Below are 14,472 nucleotides of genomic sequence, written 5' to 3' on the forward strand. Positions count from 1 at the left end.
GAAACCATACAACCAATTCTTTGTCAGAACCCTGGAAAAGTCAGTTTACTAAGCAGCTGCTACGAGAGGTGAAGGCGTGTAATTTGCTTATAAGTGGACAGACATGGAGAGTCTCAGACTAAGTGAGGTGAGTCAGAAAGAGGGACAGACATAGAAGGACTGCACTCCTTTGTGGAGTCTAAAACAACATAACAAGAGACTGACACCCAAGGACAGTAGACACCAGGGCCAGGAAGACTGCTCCACAGTTGGAAGCCTGCCTCAATGCAGGGGGAAGGGAAGGCAGCTGGAATAAAGACGGGATCACTAAGAAAACGAAGGTTGGAGGGATCGGTCAGGATGGAGATGTGTGCTGAAAGCAGATAAAGGACCAAACATGATAACTTCTCAGTATCTGTACTGCAGACCATAATGCCAAAAAACTAGAGAGCATGGGGGAAATTGTCATGGAGGCAGGGGGAGGGTGGGAAAGGGGGTATACTGGGGAGATTGGTGGTGGGGAATGTGCATTGGTGGAGGGATGGGTGTTTGATCATTGTGTGACTGTAATCCAAACATGAAAGCTTGTATTTTTATCTCACGGTGATTCAATAAAATAAAAAAAAGAAATAAAGAAAAGTCAGTTTATACAACTATTCTGGGTAGATAGCTCCAGGGGGCAGAGCGCATGGCTTGCAGGCCTGAAGGCCCGAGTTAGATCCCCAGCACTACATGCTCCCTTCCACCCCCCAACCTGGGTGGGGATAGTGTTGGTGACCCAATATCAACAGATCTGAGCAGCAACACACTAATGGTCCAGCCTGCACTGCCGAGCTAAGTGTAGCCCTGAGTAGCCCCTGGACTGGCGGGTCACTTCTCTGGCTGGCTGGCTGGCAGGCAGACTTCAAACATGACAGTCTCTGTTCCCAGACTGGGACCTGGTCCCTAGCTGCAGAGGAAACAGAGCAGACGTTCACAAATCATTCTGTTCTAGGGGGCTACCTGAAGGCGTGACACAGGCACCCATCTATTTTGTCTAACCCAGAATACACTGGGGGGGGGGGGGGGTGAGGGGGAGGGGGCAGAGACCAACACACAACACATTGCCACTATTAAAAAATAAGGTAGGCAAGAAAAATCCACATGGCCTGGAGAAAAATCTAACAGTAAACAAAAACAACAGAAGCCTAAAGTCAAGAAAGAAAAGCCAGAGAGAAAATTACACTTTCGAAGGTGCCTGGGAAGTCAGGGATGTAGCTCAGCAGTAGAGCACATGCTTCGCATGTACAAGAGGTCCTTGGTTTGACAAGTGAAACAAAATAAGCAAAGTATGCATATAATTCTGGGGAACTGAGAAAGCCACATGCATGAGAGGTGCTAAGGCTTTCACCTCGGGCCAACCTACTATTCGATGGACTCAACGCAGGCAGGAAATCAAGGCAGATGCAGAACTGCAGATGATCCAGGAGAAATGCAAACATGGAGCCAATCGTCAAAAACTAAGGGAGGCTTTTCTTTTTAAGTTCTTTGGATTTCAGAAAACTCCACTCTGATCACTGGCTGAGGGGCTGAAGATGAGCTCAGCGGTAGAGCAAATGTCTCACATGCATGAGGCCCACAGTTCAGTTCCAGCACCCTCCCCCAGCCCCCATGATCACATAGTATTCAGACTGCCCAGTTCTGAATGAAAGAACAATCACAAGACACACACAGAAAAAATATGGTCAACATGAAAAAAACAACAGAAACCGAAAAAATAAAAAATTTTAAAGAAACTATTCCTGAGAAAGCCCAGACGGCTGAACTTACTTGACAAATAATTAAAACCTAGGGGTGGAGCGATAGCATAACGGGTAAGGTGTTTGCCTTACAAGCGGCCAACATGGCTGACCCAAATTCGATTCCTCTGCCCCTCTCAGAAAGCCCGGCAAGCTACCTAGAGTATCTCGCCCACATGGCAAAGCCTGGAAAGCTCCCCGTGACGTATTTGATATGCGATAAACAGTAACAACAGGTCTCACAATTTGTTGTGAGACGTTACTGGTGCCCGCTCGAGCAAATCGATGAACAACGGGAGGACAGTGCTACAGTTGTAAACATGTTCAAAGAGGTAAAGGAAATCATGCACAAATAACAAAATAAATCCAGAGAACTGATCTCTGAAAAAAGAGACATTAACAAAGAGCAGAAATTATTAAAAGGCATCAAAGAAGGCCAGTATGATAGTACTGAGAGGAGTGATTTTTCCATGTATACAGTTCACCAGGGGTCAACCCCCAGATCCCCATATGGTCTCCCAAGCCACACTAGGAGTGATCCCTGAGTGCAGAGTAAGAAGTAAGCCTTGAACACCAATCAATGGTTGCAGCTCTAAAAAAGGGAAAAAAAAAAAAGAATGAAGAACCCAAAATAAAAATTAAATGAAGACGAGAGAGAGAGAGAGAGAGAGAGAGAGAGAGAGAGAGAGATTAAGACATTCCCATATTCCCATATAAGCAAAACAATTTCCTCACTGATGAACTTACCCTAAGAAAAATGTAAACGGGAGTCCCATAAGCTAACTAAATGAAAGACCCTGCCTTTTTAGTGTGTGTCATAATCCCATGAGTCACATAACTGAATTATGGGGATCATGAAAGATTTGCTAAAAGTTTTCTGAACACATCAACCAAAACATAGATTCATAATTAACCAAAGTAATGAATCGGAGATGCTGCTGGGAGCTCTCATCCAGATTTTAATGCCTGGGTTCGATCCCCAGCACCACTTGGTCCCCCCTGAGCACTGTCAGGAACACCAAAAACGAAGAAGTGTTCCCTTTCCTTCAAGTTTTTGGAATGGCTAAGGAATCACTGGGTCCCCCAAGTACTGCCAGACACAGTCCTAAGCGCACTCAAGCACGGCCAGAGAGATGCTGTGAAGGTCCCCACAGCATCACTGAGATCTAGGCTCACACCACAGACCAGAGTACTACCTGAAGACACACTATATATACTGGGAGACCTAGCCCCATCCCCCAAAACACTCCATCTACAATAGCAAAAAATTCAGAATCAGAACTACTATGTTCTGAACGTTTGTGCCCTCCCCCAAAGCATATGCCGGACACCTAATGTTAGAGGATGGTGATGTTAGAAGGTAGGACATTCGGGTGATTAGATCATTAGATCAGCACACTTCTGACAAAATCAGTGTCATATTAAAAAGACTGCAAGGTGGGGCTGGAGTGACAGCACAGCGTGTAGAGCGTTTGCCTTGCACGATTCCCAGCATCCCATATGGTCCCCTGAGCACCGCCAGGGGTAATTCCTGAGTGCAGAGCCAGGAGGAACCCCTGTGCATCACTGGGTGTGACCCAAAAAGCAAAAAAATAAAATAAAATAAAAAAGACTGCAAGGCTGGGATGTGGCTTAACAGCAGACAATCTTCCTAGGGCCAGAACAAGAGTAGCAGATAAGAGCACTTGCCATGCATGTAGCCAGCCAAGACTTGATCAATGACATCCCATACCGACCCCAAGCCCTGACAGTAATGCTCCCTGAGTGCCGGGCCTAAGCACCAGGTGTGACCTCCTCCCCTCAAAAAAACCCAAAACGAACAAACAACAACAAAAAGAATAGTAGAGGGCTGGAGAGACAAAAAGGTATCTTGATCCCCAGCATACCGTATGGTCCCCTGAACCTGGCCAGGATTAATCCCTGAGTGCAGAGCCAGGAATAATCCCTGAGCATCGCTGGGTGTGGCCCCAAAACAAAACTAAACAAAACAAAACCCCAACCAGTAGATATCTTCCCTTACAGATGAGGTCCTAGAGAGATCAAGTATAGTAGGTAAGGCATTTGCCTTATATGTGATCAATCCAAGGTCCAAACCTGTCACCAGATATGGTACCCCAAGAACTGTGAGGGGTCACTCCTGAGCAGAGTCAGAAATAGTCCCCGAGTATTGGTGGGCAAGGCCCAAAATACATAAATAATAATGCCCACCTGATCCATGACTGCAAATAACAAGCGAGGGAAGAGGCCAACTTGTGTAGACAGTGCCAGGAGTAAATATCGGCACAAACATCCGATAGATAATTTAATTTAGAGAGACAATTCTGAATGGTCCTTTTCTTATGTACAAGAGAACCTTGATCCTAGCGCATATATATATGAATACCACATTTTACGATCAGAATCTAAAACAGAAATGCACACTAAAACTTTTCTCATAAAGATGTTCACTGATAATTATTTTTTTTAATGGAAAAAACACAGGTCAGAGAGATAGTACAGTGGATAAGGGTCAGGCCTTGCAGGCAACTAATCCAGGTTTGACACTCAGGACCATGTACGACGCTCCTGGTCACTAACCAGGAGTGAACTCGGAGCACAGAGCCAGAAGTTAGATCGGCGCACTGCTGGTGTGGCCCCTGACAAAAAAAAAGAAGGGGGAAATCAACAATAATCCAAATGGCCAAAATTAAAGGAATGGTTCAGGGACTCGAGCGATTCCCAGCATCCCGTATGTTCCCCCGAGCACCGCCAGGAGCAATTCCTTTCTTTTTTTTGCTTTTTGGGTCACACCTGGCGATGCACAGGGGTTACTCATGGCTCTGCACTCAGGAGTTACTTCGGCAGTGCTCAGGGGACCATATGGGATGCTGGGAATCGAACCCGGGTTGGCCGCAAGGCAAACGCCCTACCCGCTGTGCTATCTCTCCAGCCCCCAGGAGCAATTCTTGAGGGCAGAGCCAGGAGTAACTTCTGAGCATTGCTGGTTGTGACCACCTCTTCACCCCCAAAAAAGAATAAAAATTTTAGGAATTTTTTAAAGGGATGATAACTGGGCCAGGAATGCAGCTCAGTGGTAAAACACTTGCCTTGCACCTGGGGCCCTAGTTTCAGTCTATGACAGAGAGAGGAAGGGGGAAAAATAAAGTGAACAATTAGGAAATTAATCAGAATTCCACTAAGAACTGTATGCACAAAAGGTTAGGAAGAATCTACTACAAGTTCAGTGAACAGATTCATGGATCAAAAAGCTTCAAGAAGGCTCACTACCATCTCCCCAGTTCCTGAAGGGAAAGTGTCCCAACTCTTACTCACAATTTCTTCAAAGCAGGATCATGGATAATAATCTCTTCCTGGGACTTCATATCTGAACTAGATTTATAGGGTATTTTTGGGGGAGAAGGGGAGATTTTTTTGGTCACACTCAGCAGTGTTCAGGGGACCATATGGGGATGCCAGGGATCGAACCCATGTCTGTCATGTGCAAACACCCTACCCACTATACTATTGCGAACCCTTTCATATCTGAATTTTATTTTTATTTATTTATTTTTTGCTTTTTGGGTCACACCTGGTGATGCACAGGGGTTACTCCTGGTTTTGTACTCAGGAATTACTCCTGGCGGTGCTCGGGGAACCATATGGGATGCTGGGAATCAACCCGGGTCGGCCACATGCAAGGCAAACACCCTACCCACTGTGCTATTGCTCCAGCCCCCATATCTGAATTTTAAATGAAAATAATTTTATATATAAGAACGATTAAGTGAATAAACCAGAACTGCCATGGCTAATCAAGTGTCTGTCTCTAGGAAGTGCCTCTGGGAGGCGCTCTCTGAACTAGTCAGGGCAGTTACAAAGCGGCTCCCTGAGGAACGGTTCTGTTGAAAAGGCAGGCTTCAGGGTTGTCACACCTGCAACAACCTGGCCCTGTGGTGGATACCAGGTGAATTTGGGTAAGAAATCTTTATGTGAAACCAGCCCCAATGGAAGGCGAAGCTTTGGCCTGGACAACCACCAGGGAGAGCCTCAGCCCAAGTGCACTGGGATTCCAGCAGACTCCCCCTTAGCCAGGCCGTGATCTCCAACCTGAAACTAGAGTGAGGCTACGGTGCGTGCTGAAGCACAGCCTGCCCGACAGACATCTGCAGGCTGCAGTCTCCCAGGCCGAGGAGCTCACAAAACAGAATGCAACAAAACTGTACCACTCAGGGTCGGAGAGATCATACAGTGGACAGGGTGCCTGCCTTGCACCCGGCCAACCTGGGTTCAATCCTGACACCCCATATGGGTTCCCAAGCCTGCCATAAGCCCTGAGTACAACCAGGTATGGATCCAAAACAAAACAAAAGCAAAAAACCTATACCACTTATTGGTCTGGAGCAATGGCTAAAAGGGCTGGAGATGTGCTTTACATGTGAGAGACCTGGGTTCACTTCCAGGCACTGAATGGTCCATTGAGCACCACTGAGAATAGGAAAAATTAAATTAAAACATACCTTTTTTCCCTTAGTATTTCCCCCAAAAGATCTGCAGAGAAAACTGTTCACTACAAAATCTCGGTTAGAAAAGGGGGTGGTCAGATAATACTGGCCATCCTTCCACCAGGCACCTAAAAGTCCTACGACAGAGGCAGACAAGGGCTGAGACCACCAGTAACATTTCGGGATCAGGAATTTCACCATCATACCTGTGACCTGAGCCCAAAGAAATCTAAAGATGATTTTCATATTCAAAATTAAACTGGACTCATCCAGATTTGAAAACTTTTTCAGTGAGTACTGACAAGCTACAAAGTACATTTTAATTACTCAAATGACTATGAAAATGAACTACAAATTACTGCTTGCTGTTCATATTTCCAAGTTAACCTGTTGATGCTGTCACACAATTTGTGTTACTTAAACCGCATTCCAGCATGAGTCACTGGTGGAACATGCCAGCATCAATGTGTTAGTAAAGTAGTAAAGTAAAGGCCCTCCCGTTGATCATCGATTTGCTCGAGCGGGCCCAGTAACGTCTCCATTGGAGACTTTGTTGTTACTGTGTTTGGCATATCGAATACGTCATGGGGAGCTTGCCAGGCTCTGCCCTGCGGGCGAGATACTCTCGGTAGCTTGCCAGGCTCTCCGAGAGGGGCGGAGGAATCGAACTCGGGTCGGCCATGTTGGCTGCGTGCAAGGCAAACGCCCTACCGCTGTGCTATCGCTCCAGCCCAATCAATGTGTTAAAAATAAGTAAATAAATAACAAAAGTATGACTTATCAAGAAGGAAGTACTTACAGTGAGCGTGCCCAGAAAAAATGCTACTCTGGCAAAGTGGCCAGTGTGCCCATGAGAAAGGATTGTGGAGAGCAGGGTCAGGCAAAGGGGAGAGGCCTAAGGCTCAAATGGAGAACACAGTTAAAACAGACGGTGTGTCAATAGGAAAGAACAGGAAGAAAGGGGAACACACCCACAGAAATTCCAGAGGTGAGTCAGGGAGAATGAAAGGCACACTCATGCAAGTGAGCTCAACTTATGGACAGAGGGGTGACTGGGGAGAAGTCTCCAATGGAGAAGTGGCAATCCTTCCACACGTGACAACCACCCACGATTCTGGAAAAATCAGGATCTCCAAGAAACAAAACAGAGAGAAAAACAAAGAGTAACAGGATCTGCAGGCCTCAGAGTTAAGAGAAAGCAGCAGCAGGGCAGCAGTTCAAGAACTGGGGTTGGGGGCAGCGCACAGGCTCTAACGAACGGCTCAGGAGGCACCAGGGCTGCCCCGCCAGCGTGTGAGAACTGAGGGGAGAAAGTGAGCTTGGTGTGGAGCTGTTTCAGGAGGGCAGGGAAGTGGAGCGCACTCGCATAGGACAAATTTCAAGAGGGTTGAGAAGACAAACTAACGGAAAAAGAGCAGACGTTAAATCAGGGGGACAGTGAGGCCACAAGAAAGCTTTGTGAGGAAGAGGCCCAAGACCAGCTGAAAAAGAAACTGAGGACACGAGGTGCGGGCAGAAGTCATGAGGGAAAAAGAGAGAGAGACACTGGAGGCAGAAGCCCAAGAAAAGATTCTGGTGAGGGGACACGTAGGTCATTAGGCAACGGGATCTGAGACAACGGGAGGCACATAATGGAAGGAGCCAGGTTTAGTAAAGCCCAGAACACAGAGAGCCAGAGGGTTAGCGACACAAACGCAAAACTAGGCAGGAAAGCAAAGAGAAGAGCTAGGTGGAACATTTGCCGTCTCCCAAGAGAAATCAAAGATGGCCCATCTGGACAAATGAGGCCACCAGGCAGAAAGAAGCTGGGGGAGACGTTAAGTAACAGGAGCACAGACACACACTCCTTTCCCGGGTGGAGAAGCACAGACCTTAGAATGCTTGCCCCCCCCCTCGCCCCCAGAATGTAACAAAACCAGAGTGAAGATGGGACACTACTCAGGACCCCGAGGCTAAGGCCCCTTCCATTTTACCCTAGGATAACAGCCCACCTCACTGCGTCTGCTGGCTGCCTACGATAAGAGCCACTAGGGAGCAGAGAGAAAAGTCCAACAGCACACACATCACCTTAAAGAATAATCTGATAAGAAGTGGAAGTGTTCAATACTCACAGGAACAATAAGCCCTTGCCAAGTCAATAAATTAGCTTCATCAACCTGGATGTTACGGAAGTTTTTCATTCCACATTTGCGGATTTCTTCAAGCTCCTGTTGATTAACAAAGCATAAAGGGTGTCAAATAAGGGAAAACACCACATATTAAGATCCCTCCTGACTCCCTCAAATTAAACCAAGTGACACTACCAATAATGTTTCAGAGTGTGTTAGACTACATCTGGTCCAGCGGAAAGTCCCAGAGTTGTAGCAGTCCCCTCTACCCGTGCCCCAGACAAGCCCCCACTTGGTGAACCCATGAAACTCGGCCTCTATGGCTGCAGTACCTTTTCTTTGGAAAGTTACTCTGCCTCCTTTTAAACTCCCTTGGCCCTCCACACAGAGCAGCTATGCAGGGGCATCCACATGTGAGGGGTGCAAGAAGGTGCAGTAGATTTAACAACTTCCAACCAAGACGCGTTATGTGCTGGGGACTGTGACACCAAGGATATAAAGATAATGGAACTGGGGAGAAGTAAAAAACACAAACCGTGGTACAGTTCCAAAGGAGTATTATCTCGGCAGGAGTACATAGGAGAGAGAACAATCCTCCAGCCTGGGACAAGAAGGGAAAGAAAATCTTCCCTGAACTCCAGTTTCCTCAGCGGAAAGCCAGAATAGTAAGACTCAGAACTGTTGACCACGAAGAAGAAACCATGCTGTAAGCAACAGAACCCCTCTAAAGTATGAGCAATTATTATTACACAGTCATGCACCGAAGCCCACTTGACCCAAAGGCACAATCACTGTGACTGCATCAGGACATTGCCTGATGGACAGAACTGTCTGTCTCTTGTTTTTCACCTCTGTGTTGACCTGTTATTTCCCACCACTCCCCTGACAGTTCAATGGCCAGTAGCAGGTACTAAATCAAACCACCTATTGGGCACCTGACTGCCAAGTTCCCCGACATATCTCAATTCTCACACACCTTGAGGAATGTGCTTCCCCCTCAAGGCCTAAACATCCCAATTCAGTCTCTTGTCCACAGCACAACAGACTTCTCTGCATCCCTTGGATTCCTTTTCTTCCATAATACCAGAGCAACACACCTCTGAGTGTGACGCTTCCTCTACCGGGTCAGCAGAACAGCTTCCTCACCAGCCCAGGTAGCTACCTCCTTGCTGGTCCAATCCATACAATGCCTCTAGAATCAGCAGCCTCAGCTTCGGGCATGCTTCTGTTCACAGTGGCACTGGGGCTCTGAGCAGTCTCCAAACAAAGCCCAAAAGATGCTCCGCATCCCACACTCCCCTCACAGCTGGCAGTTTACGAGGTGCCAGGAGGAACTGACCTCAAAGGAAAGGACCAGTAAGAGCCTGTGACAGGTCCCCAACTGGAGAATATGCAAGTGCCTGGCACAGCACAGGCCAGAGGAGCATCACTGCAGGGGCAAGGGCAGGGTTTGATCCCTGGCACTGCATGGATCCCTCCAAGCACTGCCAGGAGTGATCCCTTGAGTAATGGCTAAAAGTAGTCCCTGAGCACTGCCAGGTGTAGCCCCCAAACAAAAAGAACAGTAAGTCAAGCAACCCATGCAGAAAGGACTACTGGCATTCACTGGTTCACAACAGCAATCAAGAGGGCTCAGGGGTCAGAGTAATAGTACAGCAGGGAGTCACTTGCCTTGCACACATCCAATTTGGGTTCGATCCCCAGCAGCCCATATCCCCCAAGCACCACCAGAAGTAATTTGAGTGCAGAGCCTGAAGTAACCCCTGAACACCACCAGGTGTGACACCAAAAAAGGGGGGAGAGGAAGGGTTGCCAAGTCTATTCCAACAGAGGCTAATAGCTGTCAACCCAAAATGCCTCATTTTCTGGGTCTGGGCCCCAACCACAAAAATTCTGGTCCAGCAAGTACACAGGATTCCAAAATGGGGGTTTGTAGTAAGAGGAGAGCCACTGCCACTGAGAGGTGAGCTCCCCTCTCGTCAACATACAATACCCGCAAGGAAGCAGTGTTAGGGCACTTCAAGTGGGAGGAGGGTGCCTGGCCCCCTTTCCTGGGCTTGCAGGTGGGCAACATGGAACCTGATAGAACACTCCAATCTGTCAGTTCTCATTGGTCCTCCAGCTAATACCAGGGCCTTGTCAGAGACACAACCCGGGTATTCTGAAGACTGCAGATTTAGGAGAGAGGATTCACATCCACACAACCACTCCGGCCCTTTTCCAAACAGAAAGGAAGTTTCAGAGGGCAGGCACAAGGACAGGGATCAACACGACTCAGCAGCTCAAGGCTGTGTCCAAACACTTGCTTAATTGGACTGACAGGATGTTGGGACTCGGGAAAGGAAGAAAGGCTCTCAAATAGTAGTGCTCTCCATGAACTTTGACTTTCTGGTATCTGGTTCAAGATATTAGAGTAAAATTATTGGTTAAGGACAATAAATATATTCCTTAAGAACTGAGTTCTGGGGCTGGAGCAATAGCACAGCGGGTAGGGCGTTTGCCTGCATGTGGGTTGACCCAGGTTCGATTCCCAGCATCCCATGTGGTCCCCTGAGCACCGCCAAGGATAATTCCTAAGTGCAGAGTCAGAAGTAAACCCTGTGCATCACCAGGTGTGACCCCAAAAAGCAAGAAAAAAAAAAGAACTGAGTCCTACCCAAGGGTATCATCAGAAATGATATATCCCAAGGATGGAGAGATAGATAGTTGGTAGGGCACTTGCCTTGCATGCTGATTTCACCCCAGCACTATATATGGTCCCCTGAGCACCACAAGGTGTGAGCCTTGAATACAAAGGTAGTAGAAAGCCCTGGGCATCATTGGGCATAACCCCCAAACCAAAAGTTTCATACCAAAAACAGAGGGGGGAAAATTCCACACAGAACTCTGAAATCAGACAAAGAACAAAGAAGAAATAGGGGCAAAGAGGTAATTTTAGGAGGTAAGGCCACTTCAGTCAACTCACTGCATGTATAGGGTCCCCTGAGCGCTGCCAAGAGCAGCCCCCCCATCTCTCTCTCTCTCTCTCTCACACACACACACATTGCCCCCCAAACACACACACATACACAAAAGAGAACACAGTATTTTTAATATCCATAGGAGAAAACAAAATATTTTAATAATCTGTAAATATACACAATGGCTTCAGAAACCCACACACTAAAAATACTAAGTACAGGTAATAAATACAAGAAAATAAACCATCAAAGAACTACAATTAAATAATTAGGTGGAATTCAAGTACAATATGGCAGCGAGAGACTATATCCTGCTGGGGTGGTGGGGGAGGAAGGATCAAGTGGGCACTGTAAGCAGGGAAATAGATACCTTGATATCAAAAGATAAGGGCTGGAGACTGTATGATAGAACACACCTGCCTTGCATGGGACTGTCGCCCCCACCCTGTTTTGAATCCCTGACATGGTTCCCTGCACATTGCCAGGGCTCACTCCTGAACAGAGCCAGACAACCCATCCACTCCCCACCTCCCTCCCCCCCAACACACAAAGGATAAAAGAACAAAGCTAAGAGATGTGGGGCTGGACAGCTAGCTCAAAGGGCTGGAGCAAATGCTTTGCCTGAAGAAGGCTTAAGTTTGATTCCTGGCACTGCATGGTCCCTCAAGCCAGGGACAACCTCTGAGCACTAAGCAGGGAGTGGCCCATGAGCCTACCAGGTGTAGCAAATAAATAAAGGTCAGAGAGATGGTACAGCAGGCAGGGCACTTCCTTGCATGTGACTGACCCAGATTCAAGCCTGGGAACCCCATATGATCCCCCTACACCCCCAAGAGTGATCCCTGAGCAATGAGGAGGAGTAAGCACACTCACTAGGTACTACTGAGTGTGGCCCCCCAAAAAACCCAAAAATTAAATTTTAAAATAAAAATAAACTGCTGTTATCTGGAGAAAGAATGCCACATACAGCCTAGCTACAGAAGAACAGAGTTGGAGGGCTCAGGGAATCCACGGCTTAAACTCTCAACTTACTTTGCTGTCAAGTAAACTCATCAAAGATGGAGCAAATAAGCAACTTCCTTTGCATAATTCTAGTCAACAAAGAAGTGATTATAAGGGAGAAGTGAGAGAAACCAAGGCAAACTAACCAAAGAGCAAGATCTTCGAGAAGGCTGAGCAGCCCCCTTGAGAGTGTTTCTCAACAGGATGTACCCAGCAATCGGGCAGGATGATGCACTGGCGCCAGAGCCACCGTGAGCGCTGTCTACTAGACGTCAGGCATTGAGACACCACCCCATCCTGATTTCCCAACATACTCCAGAGCTGTGGAGAACTACTGCGCTGTCAGAGGCCTGCGTGCTAGAAGTCCTGCATTGCAAAAGACAGTCCTACAGACAAAAACGGTCCACCCTAGAATGCCAATCATGCCTCCACTAAAACAACTCGAAGGTGGATTCAAATCACCCAGAAAAAGGACATATTCTATCTGAAGGTCTTTTCCACAGAAAAGCAAGATGACTCAGAACGGGGCACTGCTGCATTTCTATAAGAGAGAATGATTAAGCAAAATTGTACGCCTATGAGAATGATCCCGAGAATGAAAATTTGGGAAGAAATTTAAAGAAAAAAACTCAGTTTAAATGGGTATTACAAATGATGGAAGAACCCAGGGTTGTCCACATACCTTAACTTGGAGTGCATTACATCCACCCACTTTACAGGGTCCTCTCTATTTCTTAAATCAAATATGTCCCATAAAGGCTTGTTTCAGTTCTGCTCAAAGCAAGCAGCAGTCCTAGGTCAGCTACTTAGAGATGATGGTGCAATGCAAAAGAGGGAAAACACAAGAGAAGGAGGAACCAGCCAACTCTCTTGCTAAGCCTCCCTGAGAGAAAAAGTAAGCTGTCCAATCAGGACAAATGGAGAGGAAGAAAAAGAAAGCAGCTTCTCAGAAAGAGGTCCGCTTCTGAGAGAACCAGGAAGAGCAGGGTGCCACCCAGCTCTTTAAAAGAAAAACATAATGCCCAAACTCCAGCTGAAAAAGTGTGATGTCCACTCCAGGCTCAAGTGTGCCACGTGGCAGAAATGAACCACTGAAGAACGGCTCTCCAGGCCTTAGCAGATGTGGTCTGCACACTGCTGTAGATCCACACAGCACGCTGCCGAGAGAACTCGGTGCTAGAGCATTTGCCTTGCATGTGTGAGGTCCCAGGTTCAACTCCAAAGCTGAAAAGGGAGTGGCAGGACATCTGCACAGCAATCTAGCTCGGTCCTGAGACTCCTCAGTGCACAAAGTGCTCGATCATACTAAGCAGATGAACAGTCATGTGGGTTTGGGCAAACGGGGAGGCACATACCCAGAGACTGAATTCTGGGGGTCTGCACAAACTTCAGTCCTTTGAGTTATCTCCCTGGCCCAGGCCCATGATTCTGGGGCTACAGCAGGCAAAGCATGCACTCCTGACCTTTGAGATACCTCTCTAGCCCAAAGATTATGGGTTTTTTTTTTTTCATTTTTGCAGTGTCAGGGCTCAGACACAGAGTCTTGCACAAGCAGAGTGAGTGCTGTATCACTGAACTATATCCCCAGCCAGAGTCAGAGATTCTTTTTTTTTTTATTAGTGAAACACCATGAGGTACAGTTGTAGACTTACAAGTTTTGCTTGGGTTTCAGTTATACAATGATCGAGTACCCATCCCACCATCAGTGCCCATTCTCCAACCACACCAATCCCAGTATCCCTCCCACCCCCCTACCCTGCCTCTATGGCAGGGCACTCCCTTTTGAGTCAGGGATTTTTTTTTTTTTGCTTTTTGGGTCACACCCAGTGATGCTCAGGGGTTACTCCTGGCTCATGCACTCAGGAATTGCTCCTGGAGGTGCTCGGGGGACCATATGGGATGCTGGGAATCGAATCTGTGTTGGCCATGTTGGCTGCGTGCAAGGCAAACACCCTACCCGCTGTGCTATCACTCCAGCCCCGAGTCAGGGATTCTTAATCAGCTGTGACCATGATCCTATTTAGGAAATCCAAATGTATACAGAAAAAATTGGCTACGCAAGCCAGCTGAAAAAATTTCAGTTGAAAAATTAATTTCAGTTGAAAAATTGATGCTATGGGCAACAAGTTGTAAAGTGGGGTGTTTGTCATTTAAAAAGTATATT

At 47.1% G+C, this 14,472-nt stretch overlaps 1 protein-coding gene across 2 annotated transcripts in view; it reads right to left on the minus strand.

Moving 5' to 3' along the window:
- The window catches only part of UBE2L3 (ubiquitin conjugating enzyme E2 L3), a 46,392-nt gene that overhangs the window by 13,298 nt on the left and 18,622 nt on the right, over nucleotides 1-14,472 (minus strand). The window contains exon 2 of one of the 2 annotated variants that reach the window (XM_056120676.1): nucleotides 8,350-8,445. The exons of the other annotated variant lie outside the window; for it this stretch is intronic. Within the exon in view, the coding sequence (XP_055976651.1) occupies nucleotides 8,350-8,445 (96 nt within the window). The remainder of the gene's footprint in view (nucleotides 1-8,349; nucleotides 8,446-14,472) is intronic. 2 annotated transcript variants of the gene reach the window in all.

The sequence above is a fragment of the Sorex fumeus genome, unplaced genomic scaffold (assembly GCF_029834395.1).
Source record: "Sorex fumeus unplaced genomic scaffold, SorFum_2.1 ptg000043l, whole genome shotgun sequence".
Lineage (NCBI taxonomy): Eukaryota > Metazoa > Chordata > Mammalia > Eulipotyphla > Soricidae > Sorex > Sorex fumeus.